The sequence below is a fragment of the Cyanistes caeruleus genome, chromosome 9 (genome assembly GCF_971803275.1).
Source record: "Cyanistes caeruleus chromosome 9, bCyaCae1.hap1.1, whole genome shotgun sequence".
NCBI lineage: Eukaryota > Metazoa > Chordata > Aves > Passeriformes > Paridae > Cyanistes > Cyanistes caeruleus.
Window position 1 is genome coordinate 555295 of NC_141709.1, and position 22347 is coordinate 577641.

General features: G+C 55.4%; 2 protein-coding genes across 16 annotated transcripts in view; both read left to right on the forward strand.

Annotated features, from left to right (window-relative positions):
- Positions 1-797: 797 nt before the first annotated feature.
- On the forward strand, positions 798-11383 carry LOC111932513 (P-selectin-like). 8 transcript variants are annotated; one of them, XR_015274176.1, is made up of 18 exons: positions 798-901; positions 1334-1421; positions 3555-3944; positions 4138-4245; positions 4342-4524; positions 6501-6686; positions 6817-7002; positions 7137-7322; positions 7458-7643; positions 7778-7963; positions 8094-8279; positions 8414-8599; positions 9112-9297; positions 9442-9561; positions 9943-9973; positions 10175-10230; positions 10351-11050; positions 11093-11383. XR_015274176.1 is itself a non-coding variant. In XM_086842954.1 (18 exons), the coding sequence occupies exons 1-17, from the start codon at positions 809-811 to the stop codon at positions 10227-10229; spliced, it is 2742 nt and encodes a 913-aa protein (XP_086699080.1). In that variant the 5' UTR covers positions 798-808; the 3' UTR covers position 10230; positions 10351-11383. The 8 variants fall into 8 exon arrangements, 3 of the variants coding, with proteins under 3 accessions (XP_086699080.1, XP_086699082.1, XP_086699083.1); XR_015274175.1 differs by lacking the exon at positions 7778-7963 and adding an exon at positions 8728-8913 and having other exon boundaries at positions 10351-10490; positions 10717-11383; XM_086842954.1 differs by adding an exon at positions 8728-8913 and having other exon boundaries at positions 10351-11383.
- An 895-nt stretch (positions 11384-12278) lies between these two features.
- The window catches only part of ATF6 (activating transcription factor 6), a 73917-nt gene continuing 63848 nt past the window's right edge, over positions 12279-22347 (forward strand). For 2 of the 8 annotated variants that reach the window (XM_086842961.1, XM_086842962.1), the window contains exons 1-8: positions 12365-12419; positions 12488-12885; positions 12991-13055; positions 15284-15371; positions 15685-15779; positions 16272-16401; positions 16640-16846; positions 19295-19515. In XM_086842961.1, coding sequence (XP_086699087.1) covers positions 12816-12885; positions 12991-13055; positions 15284-15371; positions 15685-15779; positions 16272-16401; positions 16640-16846; positions 19295-19515 — 876 coding nt within the window. In that variant the 5' untranslated portion in view covers positions 12365-12419; positions 12488-12815. Of the gene's footprint in view, positions 12886-12990; positions 13056-15283; positions 15372-15684; positions 15780-16271; positions 16402-16639; positions 16847-19294; positions 19516-22347 lie in introns of all 8 variants that reach the window. The other 6 variants (XM_086842964.1, XM_086842965.1, XM_086842958.1 and 3 more) reach the window with 5 other exon arrangements.

The following is a 22347-nucleotide window of genomic DNA, read 5'->3' on the forward strand; positions in this document are numbered from 1 at the left end:
AATACATGTGACCTGCATGGCTCTTGTTTGGCTTTAGCTGGAAGCGAGCAGAGTAATTGCTGCAGAAAACCTGGCCAAGGCAATTCTACTTACGAGCAGGACGGGGGAAGAAAAGATTTATAATGATTATAATGATCCAAGGGGCGGTGGACACAATTAGACATGTTCCTGAAACACTGGTGGAAGCTCCTAAAGGATGTTAATAAGTCAGGGGGAAGTTCCTCTGGCATATTCCTGGACCTTTCTCATAAAGACTTAAAGCTAAAGACAGAAAAATACGTTGTGTAAGTAATTTTGTAACAAATAACAAATCTAACAAATCGTTGTTTGTTTATAAATGGCGTTGAAGATTCACAGCCAGAGGAAAACGCCTGCATGCGAGGAGAGCGTCTGGCACTGGGGCTGGGAGGTTGAGAGCCACGCTCCCACTCAGCCCACGAGGGACCTCGGCACAGCTCAGCCTCCTCTGGGAGGTCTCAGTGCTCTGGGAGTCCTGGGCTGAGGCTGAGCACTTTTCAGGGGTCCCTCCTGCTCCTCCTGGGGTGCTCATTGTGGCTCCTCTCCTGCGGCTGCCGTGTCCCGGTGCCAGTGGGCCCGCAGCCAGCTCCCCTGGCATGGGGCTGCTGCCAAGCCAGGTCCCGTCAGGAGCGTGGCCAGCGCTGAGCCCACTGCTCCCCAGCAGCCCCGGGCTCAGAGAAGGCTTTCTTGGGGCTGGAGAGCCCTGTGGCAGGGGAGGCAGGGTGTGGGGCAGGATGTGGGCTGGAAGCAGGGCTGGGGAGGGAGGGGAAGAGGCCAGGGGCAGGCAGGGATGTGCTGCACGCTCGGAGGAAGCGTGAGCAGCACTGCCCGGCGAGGGACAGCTGCTGCTGGCTGGGCACGCTGCGACCACAGCTCTGCCATGGTAAATCCTGCTCCTTTCCCGGGGGTGACTGAGGGGCTGCCTGGACAAGGGCATCAGGGGAGGGCAGGGCTGCGGGCAGGCACTGACAGCAACCGCAGCTGGGGGCTGTGGGACACACAGGCTGCCCCAGGGACAGCCTGCCCGAGTGACCCCAAGCTCAGGGGCACCGCCGGGCACACCGGGCACTGCCAGGCAGAGGCAGATGCCAGCCTGGCTGGGCAGGAAGGGGCTCAGGGGGGCACAGGACTCAGGGGCTCCCCAGCAGTGAAGTGCCCTTGGTGCAGCACACGGGTACCTGGCTGGGGGCACCGCGTGTGCCTGTGTGCCGGTGCCACAGGGCACACTGGCCTTGTGTGAGCCAGCACTGCCTGGCAGAGGTGGGGTGCACGTGTGAAACCCTTGGGATGTGCACTCACGTCTCCCTCCGTGCAGGGCGCTGCTGTGGGACGGCCACCGGCTGGGAGGACACCGACTCTGGGCTCTCCTGGCACCTGCCTGGCCATCGCTGCCCTCACATGGGGTAAGCCACCCTCAGTGAGCCCAGGGTGACCCTGCTGCCAAGGGCTCTGCGGCTCTGGGAAGCTGGAGAAATGTAGCATTGTTATTTTGGGGCTTGGTCAGTCACAGGGGTCCCCCTGGGCTGGGAGGGAGCTGCTCCTGCTTGTGCCAGCTGCCTCCGGGCACACTGTGCTCCCCTGGGGGACCAGGGCTGGGCTCCCTGCAGGATGTTTGCTTCCCCAGATGCGGTGTGGCAGCTGCTGCAGTCCTGTGAACCAGGGAAAGGCAGAGGCAGCTCTACCCACTGCCTACACCCACGCTTGTGCTGGGGAGCTGGGCACAGATGGAGCCCCAGGGCCCACGGGTGTGAGGGTTCACACACAGCTGGGGCAGCACCACACACAGCTAGAGCTCCTAATTGACATTGGGAGTACAGAAACTCGCCTGCTTTTGCTGTCTGTAGGATATTTCCTTCACAGAGCAAAACCTACTGGTGCTCTGTCCCTGGGAATCCCCTGTGAGCTGAATTATCACCCTAAGAACCTTAGTGAGTGAGCTAAGGAACAGAAACGAGGCAAGTGCAGAAGTGTCAGGAGGAGGCTGAGATTTGGCTCTGAGAGAAAACAAAAAGGCAAAGGCACCTCAGCTGCAGAGGGAAGAGGTATCAGGGCTGCCAGGGGAGCCAAGGGGTCAAAACACAGGAAAATGTGGCCCGTCTGGGGGCTGAGCACCAGCTGGGGCAGGGACAGGCAGCACAAGACAGGGGAGATGAGCTGCGCCACAGGGAGGGTGTCACTGGTGGAGCTGGAGGAAGGAGGTGGGAGGAGAGCATGTGGAGGATACAGACACAGAGCAGATGTCAAATTTAGGGATGGGCTGTGTGAGGGTAGCAGGCAGCTGCCTTGAGCCGTGCTGGGGAGCAGCAGGGGCCAGGAGGAGGGTGGTGGGAGCTGAGGACGGGGCAGGCTCCAAAAAGGTGCCCTGAGTTCCTGTCCTGCAGCCCTGAATTCCCAAAAGGTAAAGAGAGAACCACATTTTCCTCAGCTTCAGTTCTGCTGAACAAAGAGAATAGTTTGCTCTTTCACAAGAAAAACCAGACAAATTATGGGAAATTACTTAAAAAAAGATGTATAACAATGGACCAAAGCACAGCCCTAATCAGACTTTAGAAGATGTGTATTTGCATCTAATCTGCAATGCCCAGATCCTTGCCTAAGTGCAGTGTGAGGATGCTGTCCGAGAGGAAGCCAGGCTGGTTGTGTGGAGCAGCCTTTGATCCCCATCTCGCTTTCTGCACAGATGGAGATATGATATCCCCACATCACTTTCTGCAGTTGTGGAGATAGCTGCTCCTGGGGAGAATGGAGGAAGCTTCTTTCTGTGGCTAAAAGCCTTTGATTGCATAAAGTTGTGGTGTGAAATGCTGTAAATAAGAGCAGGGTTTCAGCAAAGTGCCCTTCACTTCTGGGTGTGGGTTCCAGTTAGTTTCTGGCTTTTCCCTGCCTGGTGGGCATGGCCATGATGTGAGCTTGTTTTTGAAAGACCTTGTTTTGCAACACCGAGTTTTACAAGACTCTAGACCATCTCTGTCTCAGATGAGCAGGTTGGGGTCCAAGTGCTTTCGGGGGGTGAGGGCACACTGGCTGCTCTGTCTTGCTCCGATCTGGCTCTCATGTAGCAGGGTAAAGCAGGAAAACTGAAGTGTGTGCTTCTGCACCGCAGGAAGGAACTGTGCTTACAGAACCATCTTCAAGTGGGGCTTTCCCCTTTGGGAAGCTCTGGTGGGGAACGGGGCTGAACTTTCAGTCCTCGTGCTGGAGGAGGGGTTGGCATCACTGCTTGGGGCTCTTCTGCCTCCTGTGCTCTGCCTGCCCATCTCAGCCTTCACCCTGTCACCTCCACCTTCCTCACGCCTGCGCCATCCCCTCTGTCCTCAGCTCCTTCTGCCATGCCTGATCCAGCCACACCTTGGTGTACCCACAGGGTCCCATTCTCATCCACACTCACCCCTTCATCCAATCCCTTCACCCAGCCCATCACAGCCTCTCTCGGCCGAGGTGTCAGGCTTAGCCCACCCTCATGTCCCAAGGGATCCCATCCCTGGCCCAGCTCCCATCCTTTGTGCATCAATCCCAGAGCTCGTCCCCCCTCACAGGCACGGTGCTGTGGGTGGAGGTGGGTGCCTGGACGTACCACTACAGCGACCAAGGGGACTACACGTGGGAGCAGGCCAGGAATTACTGCCAGACCTTCTTCACCGACCTGGTGGCGATCCAGAACCAGCAGGAGATCGAGTACCTCAACAGGAGCCTGCCCTACCACAAGCACTACTACTGGATCGGCATCCGCAAGCTGGGCGGCACCTGGACCTGGGTGGGCACCAGGAAGGCGCTGACCAAGGAGGCGGAGAACTGGGCCCTGGGGGAGCCCAACAACCGCCGCTCCAACCAGGACTGCGTGGAGATCTACATCCAGCGGCCGCAGCAGGCCGGCAAGTGGAACGATGAGCCCTGCAGCCGCAAGAAAAAGGCGCTGTGCTACCAGGGTGAGCAGGGGGACCGCGGTGCAGAGCTGGGCACCTCGGTAGGGTGGGCTGGGCACCTCGGCAGGGTGAGCTGGGCACCTTGGCAGGGTGGGCTGGGCACCTCGGCAGGGTGAGCTGGGCACCTCGGCAGGGTGGGCTGGGCACCTCGGCAGGGTGGGCAGCAGCTGCTGATGGTTGTGCCCTGCGTGTGCAGCCTCCTGCCAGCCCTCGCTGTGCAGCCAGCGCGGAGAGTGCCTGGAGACCATCGGGAGCTACCGCTGCCAGTGCTACCCCGGCTTCCAGGGCCCCGAGTGCACGGATGGTGAGACACCCATCCCCACCCCCCCCTTTGTCCCTTTGGGGTGACAAAGCAGGGTTCTGCTGCTCCTAAGGGGCAGTGGCACCGTGTCTCTCCCAGCTGTGCAGTGTGCCAGGCTGGAGCCCCAGGGAGTGACCGTGAGCTGCAGCCATCCCTACGGAGACTTCAGCTACAACTCCAGCTGCGAGTTTGGGTGTCCCGAGGGGTTTGAGCGGCGAGGGGCGGCCGTGCTGCGCTGCCTGCCTTCCCAGCAGTGGTCAGCAAACATCCCCACCTGCACAGGTAGGGCCTGGCAGGGGCTGGGGGGCTACAGGGACCCTGCAGCTGCGATGCAGCATTGATGCTTTGGGGGGACCAGCCCCGTGTGCCCAATGCTGTTTGGGCAAGTGTTGCCGTGCCCTTACCTGTTGAGGAAGCATCTCCTGGTGCTGCATGTGAGGTGGGATTCCCTGAGGAGCTGCAATGGGCAGAGGAGCTGTGAGCTGAGGCCCTGTTCTGCCTGGCTGTCCCAGTGGCCGTGAGTCCCACTCAGATAGCAGCACCCTGTGTGCACCAGGCACGGGGTCAGGATGGTGTCCTGGCTCCTCTGTCAGCCCTGGGGCACCGTCTCTCTGCCCTGGCCCACCCTCATCTGCTTTGGGAAGGCATTTGGCATCTTGGGAAAGAGAAAGGGGGCTGCTGTCCCACAGCCAGGGGAAGGGTGGATCCTGGCAGGGGTGGGACACATTCAACAGGCATAAGGACTCCAGAAATGATGTTAGAAATAAGCTGGGAGGGACAGAGTGTGGCAGGAAACCACACAGGAGAGAAAGGTGTGGTATGTTATGCTGCAGGGGCAGAGAAAGTCTTCCTTCAGTGGCTTGAGGGTTTGCAGCCAGGCACCAGGCATCCCCGAGAACTGCCAGGCTTTTTGGGGGTGCAAGAGCCTCGCTCCACCTTTCCTGTACTGCTCTGTGGCACACCTGCAGCCTTGCACAAGGATGGGGTGGGTGGGGGACTGCAGCAGACATGGGACACAGATGGGGACCCTCTGTAGTGAGAAGGAATGGGGGTGGGCAGCATCTTTGTATAAATATTCTTTTTAAAAGAAGCCTGCCTTGAGTTAGTGCTGCTGCTGCTGCCTGCGCAGGGCGGGCCTGTGGTCCAGCCCAGGACCTGAGGCAGCTGAGAGCAGCAAAACTGTCTGCAGTTAAGGGGAACAGGGATGGAGACTGCTCTGTAACCAGTATCCCCAGCAGGGGCAAGGGCAGGAGCTGGCTCTCAGTTTTGTGAAAATCCCCACAAGCAAGCTGGGCTGAGCCTGTGTGCTCCAGGCTTTTTAAGCTCCCAGGGGCTTGCTTTCCCAGCTTGTTGTTTTTTCCGGCTGGCTGTGAGATGATTGATTTTTGTTTTATTACAAACACTCAGATGAGTCAGTCGGTTGCCTGTGCTGGTAACAAAATGGTGTTGGCAAGCATTGCCAGCTGGGCTTACTCCAGAAACAAGAGCAAGGCTGCAAGCAAGGCTGATGGTGCTGCAAGGACAGAGGGACAAGGCTGCCTGCCCTGCCTCCAACTCTGCCCCACACCTGCCTGCAGCCATGGTGTGCCCACTGCTGCCTGCCCCAAAGGGGCTGGGTCAGCTGCTCCCACCTGCACAGCATGCTCACCAACAGGCACCTCTGGGGACTCTGGGCAACCAGGACTGCCTGGAAAATAGCCAGGAAAGGAAAAGTCCAGCCAGGAAAGCGCTTGGTGTCAGTCTGAAAGCAGAAGATGCAGTGAATGCAGTCTGTCTCTGCTGAGCTGGGTGGTGTTAATGCCCTGCTGGCACTCACCTTTGGTGGCAGCAGAGCCACTCACCCCAGAAAACCTTGGGTATTGCCCTGGCATGCAGCAAAACACACTCTGGGCACAGGCTGGGGAGGCTGGTACACAACCTCTTTAGCCACTGCCGTGGGTTACACACCCAAAGCCAGCCTCCTGCCACTGTGACAGAGGCTGGTCTCTGCTCCAGGAAAGGGAGGGAGGTGAATTGGACTGCAGCAGCTGTGGTCCTTCCTCCCAGGGGCTTTGGCCCAGGGAGTGAAAGGGATAAACAGGGCTCTGGCAGAGCAGCAACTTTGTCCCCCCAACAAAATCACTTGTAGGGCAGAAAAATCATTGCAGCAACTACAGATTTGAAGAGGTGAGTCTGGGTAAGATTTGATTTGGATTCAGCCTGAATCATGAGATTTAACCTCATCTATCCCATCTCTGAGATCTGCTCTCCCATTGCAGCCATCACCTGCCCAGTGCTGAGAGCTCCAGAGCAGGGAGAGCTGAACTGCTCCCACCTCCATGGCAACTTCACCTTTGGCTCCACGTGTGCCTTCTCCTGCCAGGCAGGGTTTGTGCTGATGGGTCAGGAGAGCCGTGAGTGCACAGCCACGGGGACCTGGACTGGGGATGAAACAAGATGTGAAGGTAGAGCTGCTGCTCAAGGTGCCACAGGCCTTGGGCAGACCCTGGGATGTTTTCTTTTTATTCCTCTCATTACAAGAGTTCAGCCTCAGTCCCCAGGCTCCTGCCTGAAGTGTGCTTCTTCACTCTGCAGCCATCATCTGCCCAGTGCTCAGAGCTCCAGTCCAGGGAGAGCTGAACTGCTCCCACCTGCATGGAGATTTCACCTTTGGCTCCACGTGTGCCTTCTCCTGCCAGACAGGGTTTGTGCTGATGGGGCCAGACAGCCGTGAGTGCACAGCCATGGGGACCTGGACTGGGGATGAAACAAGATGTGAAGGTAGAGCTGCTGCTAGAACTCAGGGTGTCACTGTCTGTGGGGTGACTCTAGGGTTTCCCCAGTCTCTCAGACACCTAACACTTTAACCATGTAGTTCCCTGGCTCCCCCTTGAAGTGTTTCTCTGTCCCTGCAGCCATCACCTGCCCAGTGCTGAGAGCACCAGAGCAGGGAGAGCTGAACTGCTCCCACCTCCATGGGAACTTCACCTTTGGCTCCACGTGTGCCTTCTCCTGCCAGGCAGGGTTTGTGCTGATGGGGCCAGAGAGCCGTGAGTGCACAGCCACGGGGACCTGGACTGGGGATGAAACAAGATGTGAAGGTAGAGCTGCTGCTAGAGGTGCCACAGGCCTCTAGCTCACCCTGGAATGTTCTCCAGTGTCTTGGTCCTTTCATTCCAACAGTTTAGCCTTGTAGTCCCCAGACTCCTGCTCAAAGTGTTTCTCTATCCCTGCAGCCATCACCTGTCCAGTGCTGAGAGCTCCAGAGCAGGGAGAGCTGAACTGCTCCCACCTCCATGGCAACTTCACCTTTGGCTCCACGTGTGCCTTCTCCTGCCAGACAGGGTTTGTGCTGATGGGGCCAGAGAGCCGTGAGTGCACAGCCATGGGGACCTGGACTGGGGATGAAACAAGATGTGAAGGTAGAGCTGCTGCTAGAACTCAGGGTGTCACTGTCTGTGGGGTGACTCTAGGGTTTCCCCAGTCTCTCAGACACCTAACACTTTAGCCATGTAGTTCCCTGGCTCCCCCTTGAAGTGTTTCTCTGTCCCTGCAGCCATCACCTGTCCAGTGCTCAGAGCTCCAGTCCAGGGAGAGCTGAACTGCTCCCACCTCCATGGCAACTTCACCTTTGGCTCCACGTGTGCCTTCTCCTGCCAGACAGGGTTTGTGCTGATGGGTCAGGAGAGCCGTGAGTGCACAGCCACGGGGACCTGGACTGGGGATGAAACAAGATGTGAAGGTAGAGCTGCTGCTCAAGGTGCCACAGGCCTTGGGCAGACCCTGGGATGTTTTCTTTTTATTCCTCTCATTACAAGAGTTCAGCCTCAGTCCCCAGGCTCCTGCCTGAAGTGTGCTTCTTCACTCTGCAGCCATCATCTGCCCAGTGCTCAGAGCTCCAGTCCAGGGAGAGCTGAACTGCTCCCACCTGCATGGAGATTTCACCTTTGGCTCCACGTGTGCCTTCTCCTGCCAGGCAGGGTTTGTGCTGATGGGGCCAGAGAGTCGTGAGTGCACAGCCACGGGGACCTGGACTGGGGATGAAACAAGATGTGAAGGTAGAGCTGCTGCTAGAACTCAGGGTGTCACTGTCTGTGGGGTGACTCTAGGGTTTCCCCAGTCTCTCAGACACCTAACACTTTAGCCATGTAGTTCCCTGGCTCCCCCTTGAAGTGTTTCTCTGTCCCTGCAGCCATCACCTGCCCAGTGCTGAGAGCACCAGAGCAGGGAGAGCTGAACTGCTCCCACCTCCATGGGAACTTCACCTTTGGCTCCACGTGTGCCTTCTCCTGCCAGGCAGGGTTTGTGCTGATGGGGCCAGAGAGCCGTGAGTGCACAGCCACGGGGACCTGGACTGGGGACACCCCTCGCTGTGAAGGTAGAGCTGCTGCCACAGCTCAGGGTGTCATTGGCCTTGGGGTGACACTGTGATGTGTCCCAGCCCCTTGGTCCCAGCAGTGCAGTCTCCCTGGCTCCTTTCTGAGCTCTGCCTCTTTACCCTTGCAGCCACCAAATGCACAGCACTGAGCACTCCAAAGATGGGCCAGGCTGCCTGCTCCCACCTCCATGGCAACTTCACCTTTGGCTCCACGTGTGCCTTCTCCTGCCAGGCAGGGTTTGTGCTGATGGGGTCAGAGAGCCGTGAGTGCACAGCCACGGGGACCTGGACTGGGGACACCCCACACTGCAAAGGTAAATCCTGTGGTCTCACACGTCTGGGAGGGCTCTGCTGCAGCAGAGTGCTCTCCCCAGCACCCTGGGCTGTCACTTTATCCCCTGGGCTGTCAGTTTATCCCCTGGGCTGTCAGTTTATCCCCTGGCTTGCCAGCCCACACCTCCCCATCCCACTGCCGTCGGTCCTGTCCTCTTGATGCTGTGCTTTATCTCCAGCCATCAGCTGCCCAGAGCTGGCCCCCCCCAGCAGAGCCCAGCTGAGCTGCTCTCACCTGCACGGGAACTTCACCTACAACTCCACCTGCAGCTTCTCCTGCCAGGAGGGGTTTGTTCGGATGGGAGCAGAGATGCTCCGGTGTGAGGCCACGGGGAAGTGGACCAGGGATCCCCCTGTCTGTGCAGGTACAGCGGGACCCCCCAGCTCCTCTGGCACTGCCGAGGTTCCAGCTTTCCTCCAAGCACATCTTGAATGTGGTGGAGGGGCAGTCCCCAGGGCTGTGAAGCCCTGACAACATTCTAACCTGTGGCTCTGTGGCTTTGTTTCAGAGGATGGTGCCTTCCTAAAGCAGGTCCTGGCTTACAGCAGCGGCTCAGCGCTGGCAGTAGCTGGTGTTGTGCTCTCTGGGGGGCTCATTGCCCTCCTTGCCAGGAAGCTCAGTGACAGAGGTACAGAAATGCCTCCTGCAGCCCACCCGAGCTTTGGCCAGGGGCTCTCAGGCAAGGTGGTCACAGTCCCAGGGGAGGCTGGGGTGATCAGGAGAGTTTAACAGTGTGACTGCCTTTATTCACATGTTTTATCTGCTGAGTTGTTTGGGTCCTGGGCAGTTTGTCCAGCTCAGTGTCAGCAGCCAGGTTTGGAGGGTAGAGCCACATAATCACTCTGAGGAAGGCAGCAAAGGCTTGTTAAAGCAGCCCCACCCCATGCTTGCTAAACTCTGCTCAATTTCAGATGCTGCTGCTGCAGCTTCTCATCACCTTCACTAAACAGAGCTGGTTATTTCTTTTCTATGTGCTTTATCCCCATGGACATTTCAACACTGTTACCAGAGGAGAAGAAGAAGCTCCTGAAACCCACCAGGTGAGAGCCGTGCTCTGCAGGAGGGTGGCTCTGCCCTGTGACTGTCACAGCCCTGTGTTCGTCCTGCTGACACCCAGAGCTGCCTGTGTGGGGCTGTTTTTATACGGGAGCATGCATCATTCAGCACTGGCAGGGTACTAACCCCTGCCCTTCACACACACCTGCACTCCCCGAGGTGACACCCTTGTGCTTGCCTTCCAGCGACCTGGGAGCGCCGGGCACCTTCACCAACGCAGCATACGATGCCAACCTGTGAGGTGAGGGCAGCTGGGACCCTCGCAGCACCCTGTTCTAAATTCACCCGGGGTGCTCCTGCGTGGGGCCAGCCCTCGGGACGGATGTGGGTAACACCGGCTCCATCTCTGCTGTGCTGCCAGGCTGCCCGAGTGAGAGCCACCGTGTGTCCCAGGGCTGCAGGAGCTGGAGCACAGAGGGGCTCCATGCCCGTGCTGGTAGCCTGGCTCTGGGCAGTGCCCGCACGCTGTGTGCAGCATTCCCTGGGCAGGGGAGCTGGGCAGTGTCACCACGCTGTGCAGCATTCCCTGGGCAGGGGAGCTGGGCAGTGCCACCACGCTGTGCAGCATTCCCTGGGCAGGGGAGCTGGGCAGTGTCACCTCTGTGTGCAGCATTCCCTGGGCAGGGGAGCTGGGCAGTGTCACCACGCTGTGCAGCATTCCCTGGGCAGGGGAGCTGGGCAGTGTCACCACGCTGTGCAGCATTCCCTGGGCAGGGGAGCTGGGCAGTGTCACCACGCTGTGTGCAGCATTCCCTGGGCAGGGGAGCTGGGCAGTGCCACCACGCTGTGCAGCATTCCCTGGGCAGGGGAGCTGGGCAGTGCCAGCACTGTGTGCAGCATTCCCTGGGCAGGGGAGCTGGGCAGTGCCAGCACTGTGTGCAGCATTCCCTGGGCAGGGGAGCTGGGCAGTGCCACCACGCTGTGCAGCATTCCCTGGGCAGGGGAGCTGCCTCCAGTGCGGGCAGTGCAGACCCAGCAGGGCCGGGAGCAGCGTGCCGGGACAGCCTGCAGCCAGCGCTGGGCACGCTCTGGACACTCCCCGAGCCCCACTCCTGCTCCCAGTGAGGATCCGGACACTCCCCGAGCCCCACTCCTGCTCCCAGTGAGGATCCGGACACTCCCGGAGCCCCACTCCTGCTCCCAGTGAGGATCCGGACACTCCTGGAGCCCCACTCCTGCTCCCAGTGGGGATCCGGACACTCCCCGAGCCCCACTCGTGCTCCCCCCGGGGATCCGGACACTCCCGGAGCCCCACTCCTGCTCCCCCCGGGGATCCGGACACTCCCCGAGCCCCACTCCTGCTCCCCCCGGGGATCCGGACACTCCCGGAGCCCCACTCGTGCTCCCACGGCCGAGCTTGTGCCAGCGGGCTCTGAATAAACACCTCTGTGTAAGTACTGCCTGCTGTGTGCCTGGGCCGGGCTGGGGGAGCCTTCATTAAACAAGCGACAGGAGCAGGGGAACGATTCCTCCCCTGACGGGCCCGGCTGAGGCCCTTTCTCCGGTGCTGTGTCCGGTGCGGGCCCCTCGGCTCAGGAAGGGCTCTGAGGTGCTGGGCAATGTCCAGAGAAGGCCAGGAGGCTGGAGAAGGGCTGGAGCACAAGGGCCGTGCGGTGCCGGGCCGTGTGGTGCCGTACCGGGCCATACCGGGCCGTACCGGGCCGTGTGGTACCGGACCGGGCCACGTGGTACCGTACCGGGCCGTGTGGTGCCGTACCGTACCGGGCCATACCGGGCCGTGTGGTGCCGTACCGTAACGGGCCATACCGGGCCGGGCCGTGTGGTGCCGGAAGAGCCGGCTGAGGGAACTGGGGTGGTTTAGCCCAGAGAAAAGGAGTTTAGGGACGACCTTATCACTGCCTGAAAGGAGACGGGAGCCAGGCGGGGTTTGGGCTGGACATTGGGAGGAATTTCTGCACTAAAGGGACACCGGAATGGGCTGCGCCGGGCGGTGCTGGAGCCACCGCCCCCGGAGGAGTTCGCAGCCTGGGCACGGCGCTCAGGGGCTGTGGCACGGGAGGGGCTGGGGCTCGGCTGGGACCCGCTGGGCCCTGAGCTGGTCCCATTTCCAGCCGTGATGAGACTGTGATACCCCCGCAGCGCGGACAGCGGCCGAGCCGAGCCGAGCCGAGTGCGAGCCGAGCCGAGTGCGAGCCGAGTGCGAGCCGAGTGCGAGCCGAGTGCGAGCCGAGCCGAGCCGAGCCGAGTGCGAGCCGAGCCGAGCCGAGCCGAGTGCGAGCCGAGCCGAGCCAAGCCGAGCCGAGTGCGAGCCGAGACGAGTGCGAGCCGAGTGCGAGCCGAGCCGAGTGCGAGCCGAGTGCGAGCCGAGCCGAGTGCGAGTCGAGTGCGAGCCGAGCCGAGTGCGAGCCGAGTGCGAGCCGAGCCGAGTGCGAGTCGAGTGCGAGCCGAGCTGAGTGCGAGCCGAGCCGAGTGCGAGCCGAGTGCGAGCCGAGCTGAGCCAAGTCGAGCCGAGCCGTGCCGAGCCGAGCCGTTCCGAGCCTTTCCGAGCCGAGCCGTGCCGAGCCGAGCCGTGCCGAGCCGTTCCGAGCCGAGCCGTGCCGTGCCGTGCCGAGCCGAGCCGTGCCGTGCCGAGCCGAGCCGAGCCGTGCCGTGCCGAGCCGAGCCGTGCCGTGCCGTGCCGAGCCGTGCCGAGCCGTGCCGAGTGCGAGCCGAGCCGAGCCGAGCCGAGCCGAGCCGAGCGCGAGTCTAGCCAAGCCAAGCCGAGTGCGAGCCGAGCCGAGCCGAGTGCGAGCCGAGTGCGAGCCGTTCCGGGGCGGGCCCTACGCTGCCGGAAGCAGACGTGTGCGTCGGCAGGAACGGGAAGCGATGGCGGCGGCCGAGGCCGAGTGGGAGCCGGCGGGGCTGCTGCCCGCGCCGGGGGGCGGCCTGGACTGGGGTGAGCGCGGCTTCGGGGGTCCGGGAGCGGGGCTGGGTTGGGCCGGGCCGGCGCGGAGCTCCCCGGCGGGGCCGGGCCGGCGCTGAGCCCGCTGTCTCTCCGCAGAGGCCGTGCTGGGCGAGGAGCTGAGCGAGCTGCTGGGCGCCGCGGCCCCGAGGGACGAGCCGGAGGTGAGCACCGGGCACGGCGGGCCCGGCCCCGGAGCAGCCCGGCAGGAGAGCGTGTCCGCCCGGGGCTGCCCCTGCGGGGGCCGATGGCCGAAAGCCGGCGGGGTAGAGCGGGCAGAGCGGGCAGAGCGGGGCAGAGCGGGCAGAGCGGGCAGGGAGCGGGGCAGAGCGGGCAGAGCGGGCAGAGCGGGCAGGGAGCGGGGCAGAGCGGGCAGGGAGCGGGGCAGAGCGGGCAGAGCGGGCAGAGCGGGCAGAGCGGGCAGGGAGCGGGGCAGAGCGGGCAGGGAGCGGGCAGAGCGGGGCAGAGCGGGCAGAGCGGGCAGGGAGCGGGGCAGAGCGGGCAGGGAGCGGGGCAGAGCGGGGCAGAGCAGGGCAGGGAGCAGGGCAGAGCGGGCAGGGAGCGGGCAGAGCGGGCAGAGCGGGGCAGAGCGGGCAGAGCGGGCAGGGAGCGGGCAGGGAGCGGGGCAGAGCGGGCAGGGAGCGGGGCAGAGCGGGGCAGAGCAGGGCAGGGAGCGGGGCAGAGCGGGCAGGGAGCGGGGCAGAGCGGGCAGGGAGCAGGGCAGAGCGGGCAGGGAGCGGGCAGGGAGCGGGGCAGAGCGGGGCAGGGAGCGGGGCAGAGCGGGGCAGAGCGGGCAGGGAGCGGGGCAGAGCGGGCAGGGAGCGGGGCAGAGCGGGGCAGAGCGGGCAGGGAGCGGGGCAGAGCGGGCAGGGAGCAGGGCAGAGCGGGGCAGAGTGGGCAGAGCAGGGCAGGGAGCGGGGCAGAGCGGGGCAGAGCGGGCAGGGAGCGGGGCAGAGCGGGCAGGGAGCGGGGCAGAGCGGGCAGGGAGCGGGGCAGAGCAGGGCAGAGTGGGCAGAGCGGGCAGAGAGCGGGGCAGGGTGCTGAGGGAAGGGTGGCTGTGTTACACCTACACCCAGCCGGGCCATTCTTCATCCCTTGGCCTCTTAGATTGCTGCTCCTTTTCTCCTGTAGCGTAGGATTTCCTCCAAAAACCTTTGCTTGCGACCTTATGCATTAACCCGTATCTTTTTCGCTGTCCCCTTGTCCGTGTGCTTCTTCCCTCGTGGATTCTCCTCCCCGGCCCTGCCGCGTCCCTGCTGGCTGTGTGATCCGGCAGGAGCGGGGTTACAGGCAGGGTGAAGCCCGGGTTGTTGGGGTGTCCCTACAGCCGTACAGCCCGTCACATTTGGGAACAGCCCGGCTGTACAAGGGACAGGCATCCCCCAGCAGCAGCTCCTGCCTGGCTGAAGACTCTTAATGCACGGCTCAGTTGTGCTTTTTTGGTCATTCTTCCTTTAAATGTACTGTGTTGAGCTTTCTTTTCATTCTAACTTGTAAATACCCTTATCTATGCAGTACTAGATAATCCAGTACTACAATCTAGTTTGCGGTGTTTTTGAGCCTCCCTTCACAAGGCGATTGGGAGCATAAGGGAAGGTAAAATTGCAGTGTAGTTTTTAGAAAAATCTTTGTGTATTTGTATAAGCTGGGTAGGTCATGTTTGTATTTTTCATGCAAGTGCTCATGAAGGGCCACAGGGGCATGGGAAACTGAGACTTAGAGATGCACAAGCAGAATAAGTGGAGAAAACCCCCAATTGTTGTTTTAAAGGTTGTATGATAAGTAATATGTATGGAGTGATTTTAGGCTGTTTGTTTTGGTTTTTGTTGGAAAAGCAAACCAATGTCTTTGGCTTTAGATGTTGACATCAGTGTTTAAATTAAGTACAGGGAGACTTAACACACACTGTTAGTCAGGTTTTGAGCAAGTCAATCTTGTGTCTGTTTTCCTGCTGGTAAACTGTCCCTGGTGCTGCTTTGGTTTGTAAAGTGCTTTGAGATGTAAGGGTGGAAGAGCATTAAATAAATTTTTCAAGGCAGATGAAGGATGGCAGCAGGTTCCTGCAACTTGTGTTTTGTGTGAGATGGTTCAATGACTGAATTTAGAACTTTTGCTTCACAAATTGCAAATAAGAATGTGATAATTAGTGATGGTCTTAAACTGACCTGCCCCTTCCTACTGGTGTAAGTTAAAAAGAAGCTTTGTTTTGTGTGTTTCAGTTGAGAATTTCTCCTTTAAGGACTTTCATCTCTGCATACCTTAAGGCACCTTAAGTGATAATTGATAATATGTTGTTTGTTTCCTTTTCTGGAGCTGTAAGAATGTGAACACAATGGCTGGTGGTGTCAATGTATTTTTCTGTATTTGTCTCTTTTTCTGAATGTCATTTCAGGAAAATGATCTCTATAACTTCCATTTTGATTTGGATTTGATGTCTTGGGACTCGGACCTCTGGAATATTACAGGCCATGCTTATGCAGGTAATAAACCTTCTGTATTTTGCAGGTGCTACTCTTCCCCTCCTTCCCCACAAGGGTGAGCTCTTAAAACTCATGTGGAGCTGCTTGGTGCCCTGCAGCCTTTTGCTCTGTGATGAGAATTAGGCTGTGTTTCTGTAGGATGGGTGCAGCTGGCAACAACCTACAAGCCATGCTATTTCATAACTTTAATCCCCCTACATTTTCTGCCGTGCCTTGCTTTGGGAATTGAATATCTGGTGTAGGACAGTGTGTTCTTTACTCTTCCTGTTGCTAAAAGCCTGTGCAGTGAAATGTCTTTACCTGCCTCTTGCAGATGCCAACGTGAAGACAGAACCTTTGTCACCAGGTGCTTCCAGCTGCTCGGTCCCCTCGCCACCGTCTGTGGACTCTCCAGTGCAGAACGTGCCTGTATGCAAAGCCACATGTAACACACACAGCAACAGCTCTGACAAACAAAAAACCCTGTGCTTTACTCCTCTCACCAAATTCATGGCATAAGAAGAAAGAGCTTATTTACCCAACCCTTGCAAAATCCTCTCAGTGGTGTTTTCTTACCTCTTCTCTGTGACCCATTTGAATAAGAGCATGTTCAGCTCTCTTTCCTCAGCTATGTTCATTAGGTTTGTTGCCAAAGTGCCTTCTAAAGGCTTCTGGGTCTAGCAGGTGTTGGCCTTTGCCTCCCATTGCTCTGCTGATGGGGAGAAATACTTGTTGGGTTGTTTTTTTAGTGGTACCTGGCATTGGCCAGAATCAAATTGCAGAGTAAAACCTTTCTCCTGTTGGCTGCAGCAGCAACACAGATGTGATGAAAGGCAGATGTACTCTGAACTGCTGGTACTACTGCTGGTACTACTGCTCTGAGCTTCTGAAGCATTAATCTCCTGTGCTTTCTGTCTGCAGGATGATGTGGACTTCAGCTGTAGCTCCCAGATGTCTCCCATCTCTCTCTACAGCAAGAGCTGCAAAAGCCCTGCATCCCCAGAAGGAGATGGGGGGAAGAAGCCTGCTGTGAGCATCTCTTCTCGATCTGGTATGAGAGGGAAAGTTACTTTCATCCTATAGATAATGTGTGGTGTCTTGCATCCAAATTATTAACTAACAGACACTAAGGTCCTATCATTTATGACTTGCATATTTAATCAGATGTGTTTATTTTTAACAAATATTACAGATGGGTAAAAAAAACCACATTAAAAGCCACTTCATTATTGCTTGCATTATATATTTTATGCCTCTTGGTCCAATTCTGACTCTTTTTCCTTTTCTAGCAAATAACTCTGCGAGGAGCCTGAAGAGGTGTGGTCAGACAGTGTCCAGGCCTTTGATACAGCCCAAACCCCTTTTGCCTGCTGTGCCTGAAGCTCAGGCTAACATTGGCATCCCAGCTAAAACCATCATTATCCAGACTCTTCCCACGCTTGTGCCCCTGCCAAAGAATCAGCCAGTTGTTAACATCCAGCCAGCACCTCCTAAAGGTAAGGGAATGGTCTTGGCTGGGCCAGGCATGGTGAGACAGTGACAGCATTGTCTGTTTGGAATGGCTGATAGAATGAAGTTAGCTTTGGTGTATGAAAGAGGAGGAGTAGAAAAAAGGGCCCTACGTGCATTGCTGGAAAATCTTTGGGCTGAGAAGGCCTTGCTCCTCTTGTACTGTCCTGTGAGGAGCAGCACTCACATGGGCATTGTTTAGAATGGAAGGCTGGATTATATAATTGTTTGGATTGGAGGACAGAGGCTGTGCTGAGCACTGGCAGCTGTGGAGATAAAAGTGCTGATTTGGAAGGGTCTGTAGGGATGCTTTGCTCTGCTCTGCTTGCAGTGTCAGGTGGTGCATAAGGTGATTACAGTGCTGTTCTGTCATAACTGAAGGGAGATCCAGCAGAATCAGTTGGGATGAAGCTGGAAAGCTTGGGACAAGTGATATAAGCCTTTTTTTACCCACACAAAACTCTTCCACAGGATGGTGGGAACATGAGTTTATGGCTTTGTAGCTCACTAAGCAGCATCAAATAGAATGTTGTGAAATCTGCTAAAAATGGAGAGCTGTGTCAGAGGTTAGCAAAGCTGCTGATGCTAACAAGAGGAAAGTGACTTCCTGCCCGGTGATAATTCTTCATTCCTGCAGTTACCCTGTTACTGGCTTTTGAAGCAGCTTGAGCTTTCATTTCTGGATCCAGAGCATTGTTTCTCTCTCCAGCCTGGGCAGCAGGAACACTGCTTGCCTTGCAGGAATTGCCAGCTGCAGTTGCTCGTTCCACCAGCTGATGGCCACAGTCCCTTGCAGCTGATTGCACTGGCCCTGAGCAAGGAAAAGGAGACAAATTCTTAAGGGCATGTATCTAGAAATTATTGCAGTTGGGAAAAACTTGTCTCCATTGCTGATTTCTCTTGCATCAGGGGTTCAGCCTAATCTGGAGATGCTGACATTTGTTACAACATGCCTAGGATTGCTAGACTGCTTAAAACACAGGTCAGCACAGTCAGCGTGACCTAATTCTTATTCCTTCTGATGCTCCAGCTGCTAAAGTACCATCTGGAATAAGGAATGCTGGGGATATGGATTTCTTTGGATATAAGTCTAGTGCTCTGCAGATCAGCTTCTCTTTTTCCCTGAAGAGAAGTCAGGACAGTAGTTTCTGTGAGACAATACAGAGGAAATACTTTTGAGAAAGTATGTCCATGCTTCCCTTTAACTGATGGTATGTTTAAAAATTCTCTTGTGCAGCTTCCATAACAAAAACCATAAGGATCTTTTTCATCACTCTAAATCCCCTGCATATGACAAGTTGGAACCACCAGTTTGAAATATGCCATTCTCTTCCAAGAAGGATGAGAAATTTTATTTTCACAGCCCCTTTTATAAAAGCTTGAAGGAGAAAGCATGGTCATAGAGCATCATCTCTTTTCTACATTAGGAAAAAAATTGAAATAGTCTCAACTTCATCATTTAAGACTCTTAAACAGGATCATACTAAGTTTTGATGTCTTCAAGATGGTGTCTAAAAAAATATAAAAAAACCAAAGCTCTAGTTTTACCCCATACATAAGATCTTGGCACGAGGTAAATTGCTTCACTTTCCACCTTCCAGAAGGCTGGATAAATGCTGTAATCCATTGTCGTGCCTTTTGGTTGGAATGCTCAGCTGGAATGTGCTCTTTCTGAGAGCTGGCAAGGTCATCCTGTTACAAAGGATTAGAGAGACATTAATGTGTTTTCAGACAACAGAATATTACTCAAGCACCTGCTTGAGTCAAATGCAGTTGTTGGACTGAAATTTCTTGGAAGTGGCTGTTTTTAATTCCATTTCAAACTCTGTCAAAATTACCTCACTTTGCCGGCTTCTCTTTAAGCTCCGTTCAGTTTGTGTATAAACTTCCTTGCATAAGATGTTTTTCTAAAACAATGGTCTTGGTGTGAATTGAAGCTTCAGTGTAAGTTTTGAAAGTGTAGCTTGCATTGTTCCTTTTTGTTATCTTCCTTCTCTGCTAGTTTGAATTGATCAATGTGGCACGAGTCACTTCTGTGTAGTAAGTTTCCTATTGAATGCAGCAGTAGTTAGAGAAAAAAGGGAGAAGGAGGATTGAGGTAAGCTGGCTAAATTCTTTGAAAAGGTTCAGAGTGCTTCAAGTATTAGCAATTCTGAGTAATGTATATAACAAGTGTTGAATTTTATTAACTTTGAAGAGCTTTTGGGGCAGAGCTCGGTTTATTGGATTCCTGTAATGTCTGTAGTTTTAGTTTGCAGGGTGGATTAAGAGTCCTGTGAACTTTGGAACAGCTTCTTTCCATTCCTGTTGTGTGGGATATACTGATGGGTTTGAGATCAGGTGTGCAGGGCAGGAGGGGATAGCAGTATGCCCCTACAAAGTGGTGATGTACAAGCATTTCATCCTTGCTGAGCGCTGCTGTTCTTGTGTTCCAGGTCCATCCGTGGTGCTGCCCCAGCCTGCTGTGGTACAGCTCCAGGCTTCAGGGGTGCTTCCTGCCTCCCAGCCAGTCATTGCAGTGGCAGGAGGGGCCCCAGCACTTCAGAACCACACGGTGAATGTGCTGTCTCCAGCTGCTGGGAGCGGCTCCGGCAGCGGCAAAATTCCGGTGACGAAGCCCCTGCTCCAGAGCAGCGCCCCGGCCACGGGGCTGGACGTGAGTTCTGACTCTGAGAGCTGCTGGCCAAGGCTGTGCACATCTCTGTAGCCTGCATGTGGGGCTGATGGTCCCTTCAGAGTCTCAGGAAAACTCTTCATAGGATTTCCAGCTGTAAACAGGGAGTTTAGCAGCTTGGCACAGAGCAGGGAGGAACAGCTCAGGATCTGCTGGCCTGCCCCGAGCTGCAGGCCAGGTGTGCAAGTGTAGTGGCAGAAGACAGTGCTGATAGGTGTTTTCTGCTCCTTGTCTTCTCAACTGCAACCTCTCAGTGGCTGACCTCACTTCCAGGAAGATTGGATATATCTGATTTTTGATAAGTGCTAAATCACTTTTCTAATCCATGTAATAAAAACATTTTCTTTGGAGGCAGATGAATTGGAAATTTCAGTGCCTCATTCTTTTTCCATAGCCATTGATCTCCAGATTTTACTCATGATTTTTAGAAACTTTAGTTACTGAGCTCCATATGATCCTAATCTCTTCAGGCTCCCTTTTGATGATGTAGTGAATGTGTAGAAGAGGGTTAAGCTCTCAACAATTACAGTGCAAATAAGAAAGTTTTTCCATAGTAGCTCACAGTAAGCAGTAAGTGTAAACAGTAGCTTTTGAGATGTGTGTGGGCTTTTTTTTCCCCTTCAGCTTTGACATCTTAACCAGCTAGCCAGCTGGCTGTTAACTTGATTTAGCTCCTAGTAACTTGGAGCTGCTCTGATTGTGTTTTATTGTCCAAAGAAGACATGCTTGAGGAAAGGACCAAAGCTTCTTGTTGGTGACTTCCAGACTCTGTCATTCCCCCATGAGGTATTCCAAGCCCAGTTGTGAGCTGAGGATCCTATCACATCTCAGTGTAAGGGAGGAAACACTGGTGGAAACACATGGGATTTTGCTGTACTGGCACCTGCTCCTTAGCAGTGCAGGTGACTGTTTCCCAAAAGCAGTGGGAGCCTGTTCCTTCAGCTCCTGTGGAGGGATGATGCTGTGTGGTTTCCTTGTGTCTGGGGTTGCCACTCAGGCTTGATGGTAACTTGTCCTCACTAATCATATTTGTGTGTGGGCTGCATTTTATAATGAAAATATTGTGCTGCAAATAGTTGAGCAGCCAGAGTACAGTGGAAACTTGATATTCAGTGTGCAAGGAGCAAACAAGGGTCTCTCAGTGGGCAGAGCAGTTAAGTGTGCTGCATTTTTTAGTGATAATTCCCTGTCATGCAGAGTTAACTCGAGAGATCAGTGAGCTGCAGTCATTGGATTTGTGACCCCCTGTAAGCAGGGCTAGCATGGCACCTTGCCATTGCCTGAATGTAAGGTTTAATTGACAAAAGCCCCTTTTTGTCATCATACTGCATCTACACACCCATGACATCAGGAGTCAGATGTGTAGCTGGGGTAGCAAACAGCTGTTTGTTTCCAAGGGTGGCTGTGTGGGCATTTCCCCCTTTGAGGGAAGCAGTTTGAAGAGTTGTGAAGTGCTGCACATCTTACCTGTGCTTGTTACATGGGAAAACAGTTGCAGCTGCTCTTTGGCACGTATTGTGAAACAGTGCTTTGAGGAAAAACAAATGTTTTGGGATTCAGCTGGGGCCAGCAGGGTTAAAGCATCGCCTTGGACACTGCATGTGGAGCTCAGGCCTGCACAGATGGAGCTGTCATTTGAGCTCTGTAACACCTGTTATTGTTTGCTAATCTCAGCAGATGTTGCAGGATAAAAAGAAACACTGCAGGACTTTCTTTTGGGTTTAGGAGGGATAAACTGGTAGCTTTACACTCAGCCTGCCAGTGGATTACAGCAGGGTGAGCTGGTGGCAGGGCTGAGGCCCTGGGTAGCCTGGTGGCACACATGTGCAGCCTGCCAGCCATGGGGAAGTGCCAGAATACTGCAAATCTAGAAAAGATTCATTATGCAAAATAACTGCAGCATAAGTGTGGATTTCTGTTGAGAATCCTTGTTTCTGTGCTGTACATTGTGCAATATTTGTGTAACATAAACACATTAAGCAAGCTGTGTTCTGTTGAGTTAGAGACAGGAAAACCCTGAACTTCCATAAGAACAAAAATACCTTGCATAGGTTTTGTATTCCTGCAGTCAAAGATGTGTCTTCAAAGACAGCAGCTTTCATAAGCTGAGGTGGGAAGCAGCTAATGCTACACTGAATGGTTTGTACTTTCAGCATTTTGTTAACCTTCCCAGCAGTGTACAGAAAAACTCTCTGGAGTATGAGAAACAATCTTACTTCTAGAGGTACAGCTTGTGTTGGAAGGGAGGTTAAATTTTGCTCATAATTGAGTTTTCTTTGGAAGTAAATTGAGGTAGCAATGTTTATTTGTGAAGTGCATGACTCTTTGTAAAACCTCTGAAGATAAAGGACAATCTGAATCTGGTTAATGCTGTTTGAAGTGATGTTTGAAGGTTTGCAATGAACCTTCCAGTTCTCCATATTTACAGCATTTTTGTGTATATCTCCACTAGTGGTGGTCTGGTTTTCAAAGCCAGAAAAGCAGAAGTTGCATCGCTGATTCCTGATTGTTTTTAAGGCCAATGTTCTCCCTCTGTGGTCTGTGTTTCCTTAGAACCAGAAGATGCTATCTTGAGTGGAAGATCAATACAATACAACTTTAAAAGTTGGAGGCTGCAAAAGAAGTTAGCAGGCACTTGCTACCTTTAATCTTGGTTCAGCACTTGTGCAAAGCAATGCTGCTGAAGCAGAGTGACATTGTCAATGGGTTCCTCTCCCTCCTGAGTATCAGAGTGACATTGTCAATGGGTTCCTCTCCCTCCTGAGTATCAGAGTGACATTGTCAATGGGTTCCTCTCCCTCCTGAGTATCAGAG

Excerpts from the sequence above, each read along its gene's own strand:
- LOC111932513 (XM_086842954.1), top strand. The coding sequence starts at position 809 with ATGTGCTGCACGCTCGGAGGAAGCGTGAGCAGCACTGCCCGGCGAGGG. Across the intron at positions 8,600-8,727 it reads GGACACCCCTCGCTGTGAAG|CCACCAAATGCACAGCACTG; the intron begins GTAGAGCTGCTG and ends TTACCCTTGCAG. Across the intron at positions 9,298-9,441 it reads GGATCCCCCTGTCTGTGCAG|AGGATGGTGCCTTCCTAAAG; the intron begins GTACAGCGGGAC and ends GCTTTGTTTCAG.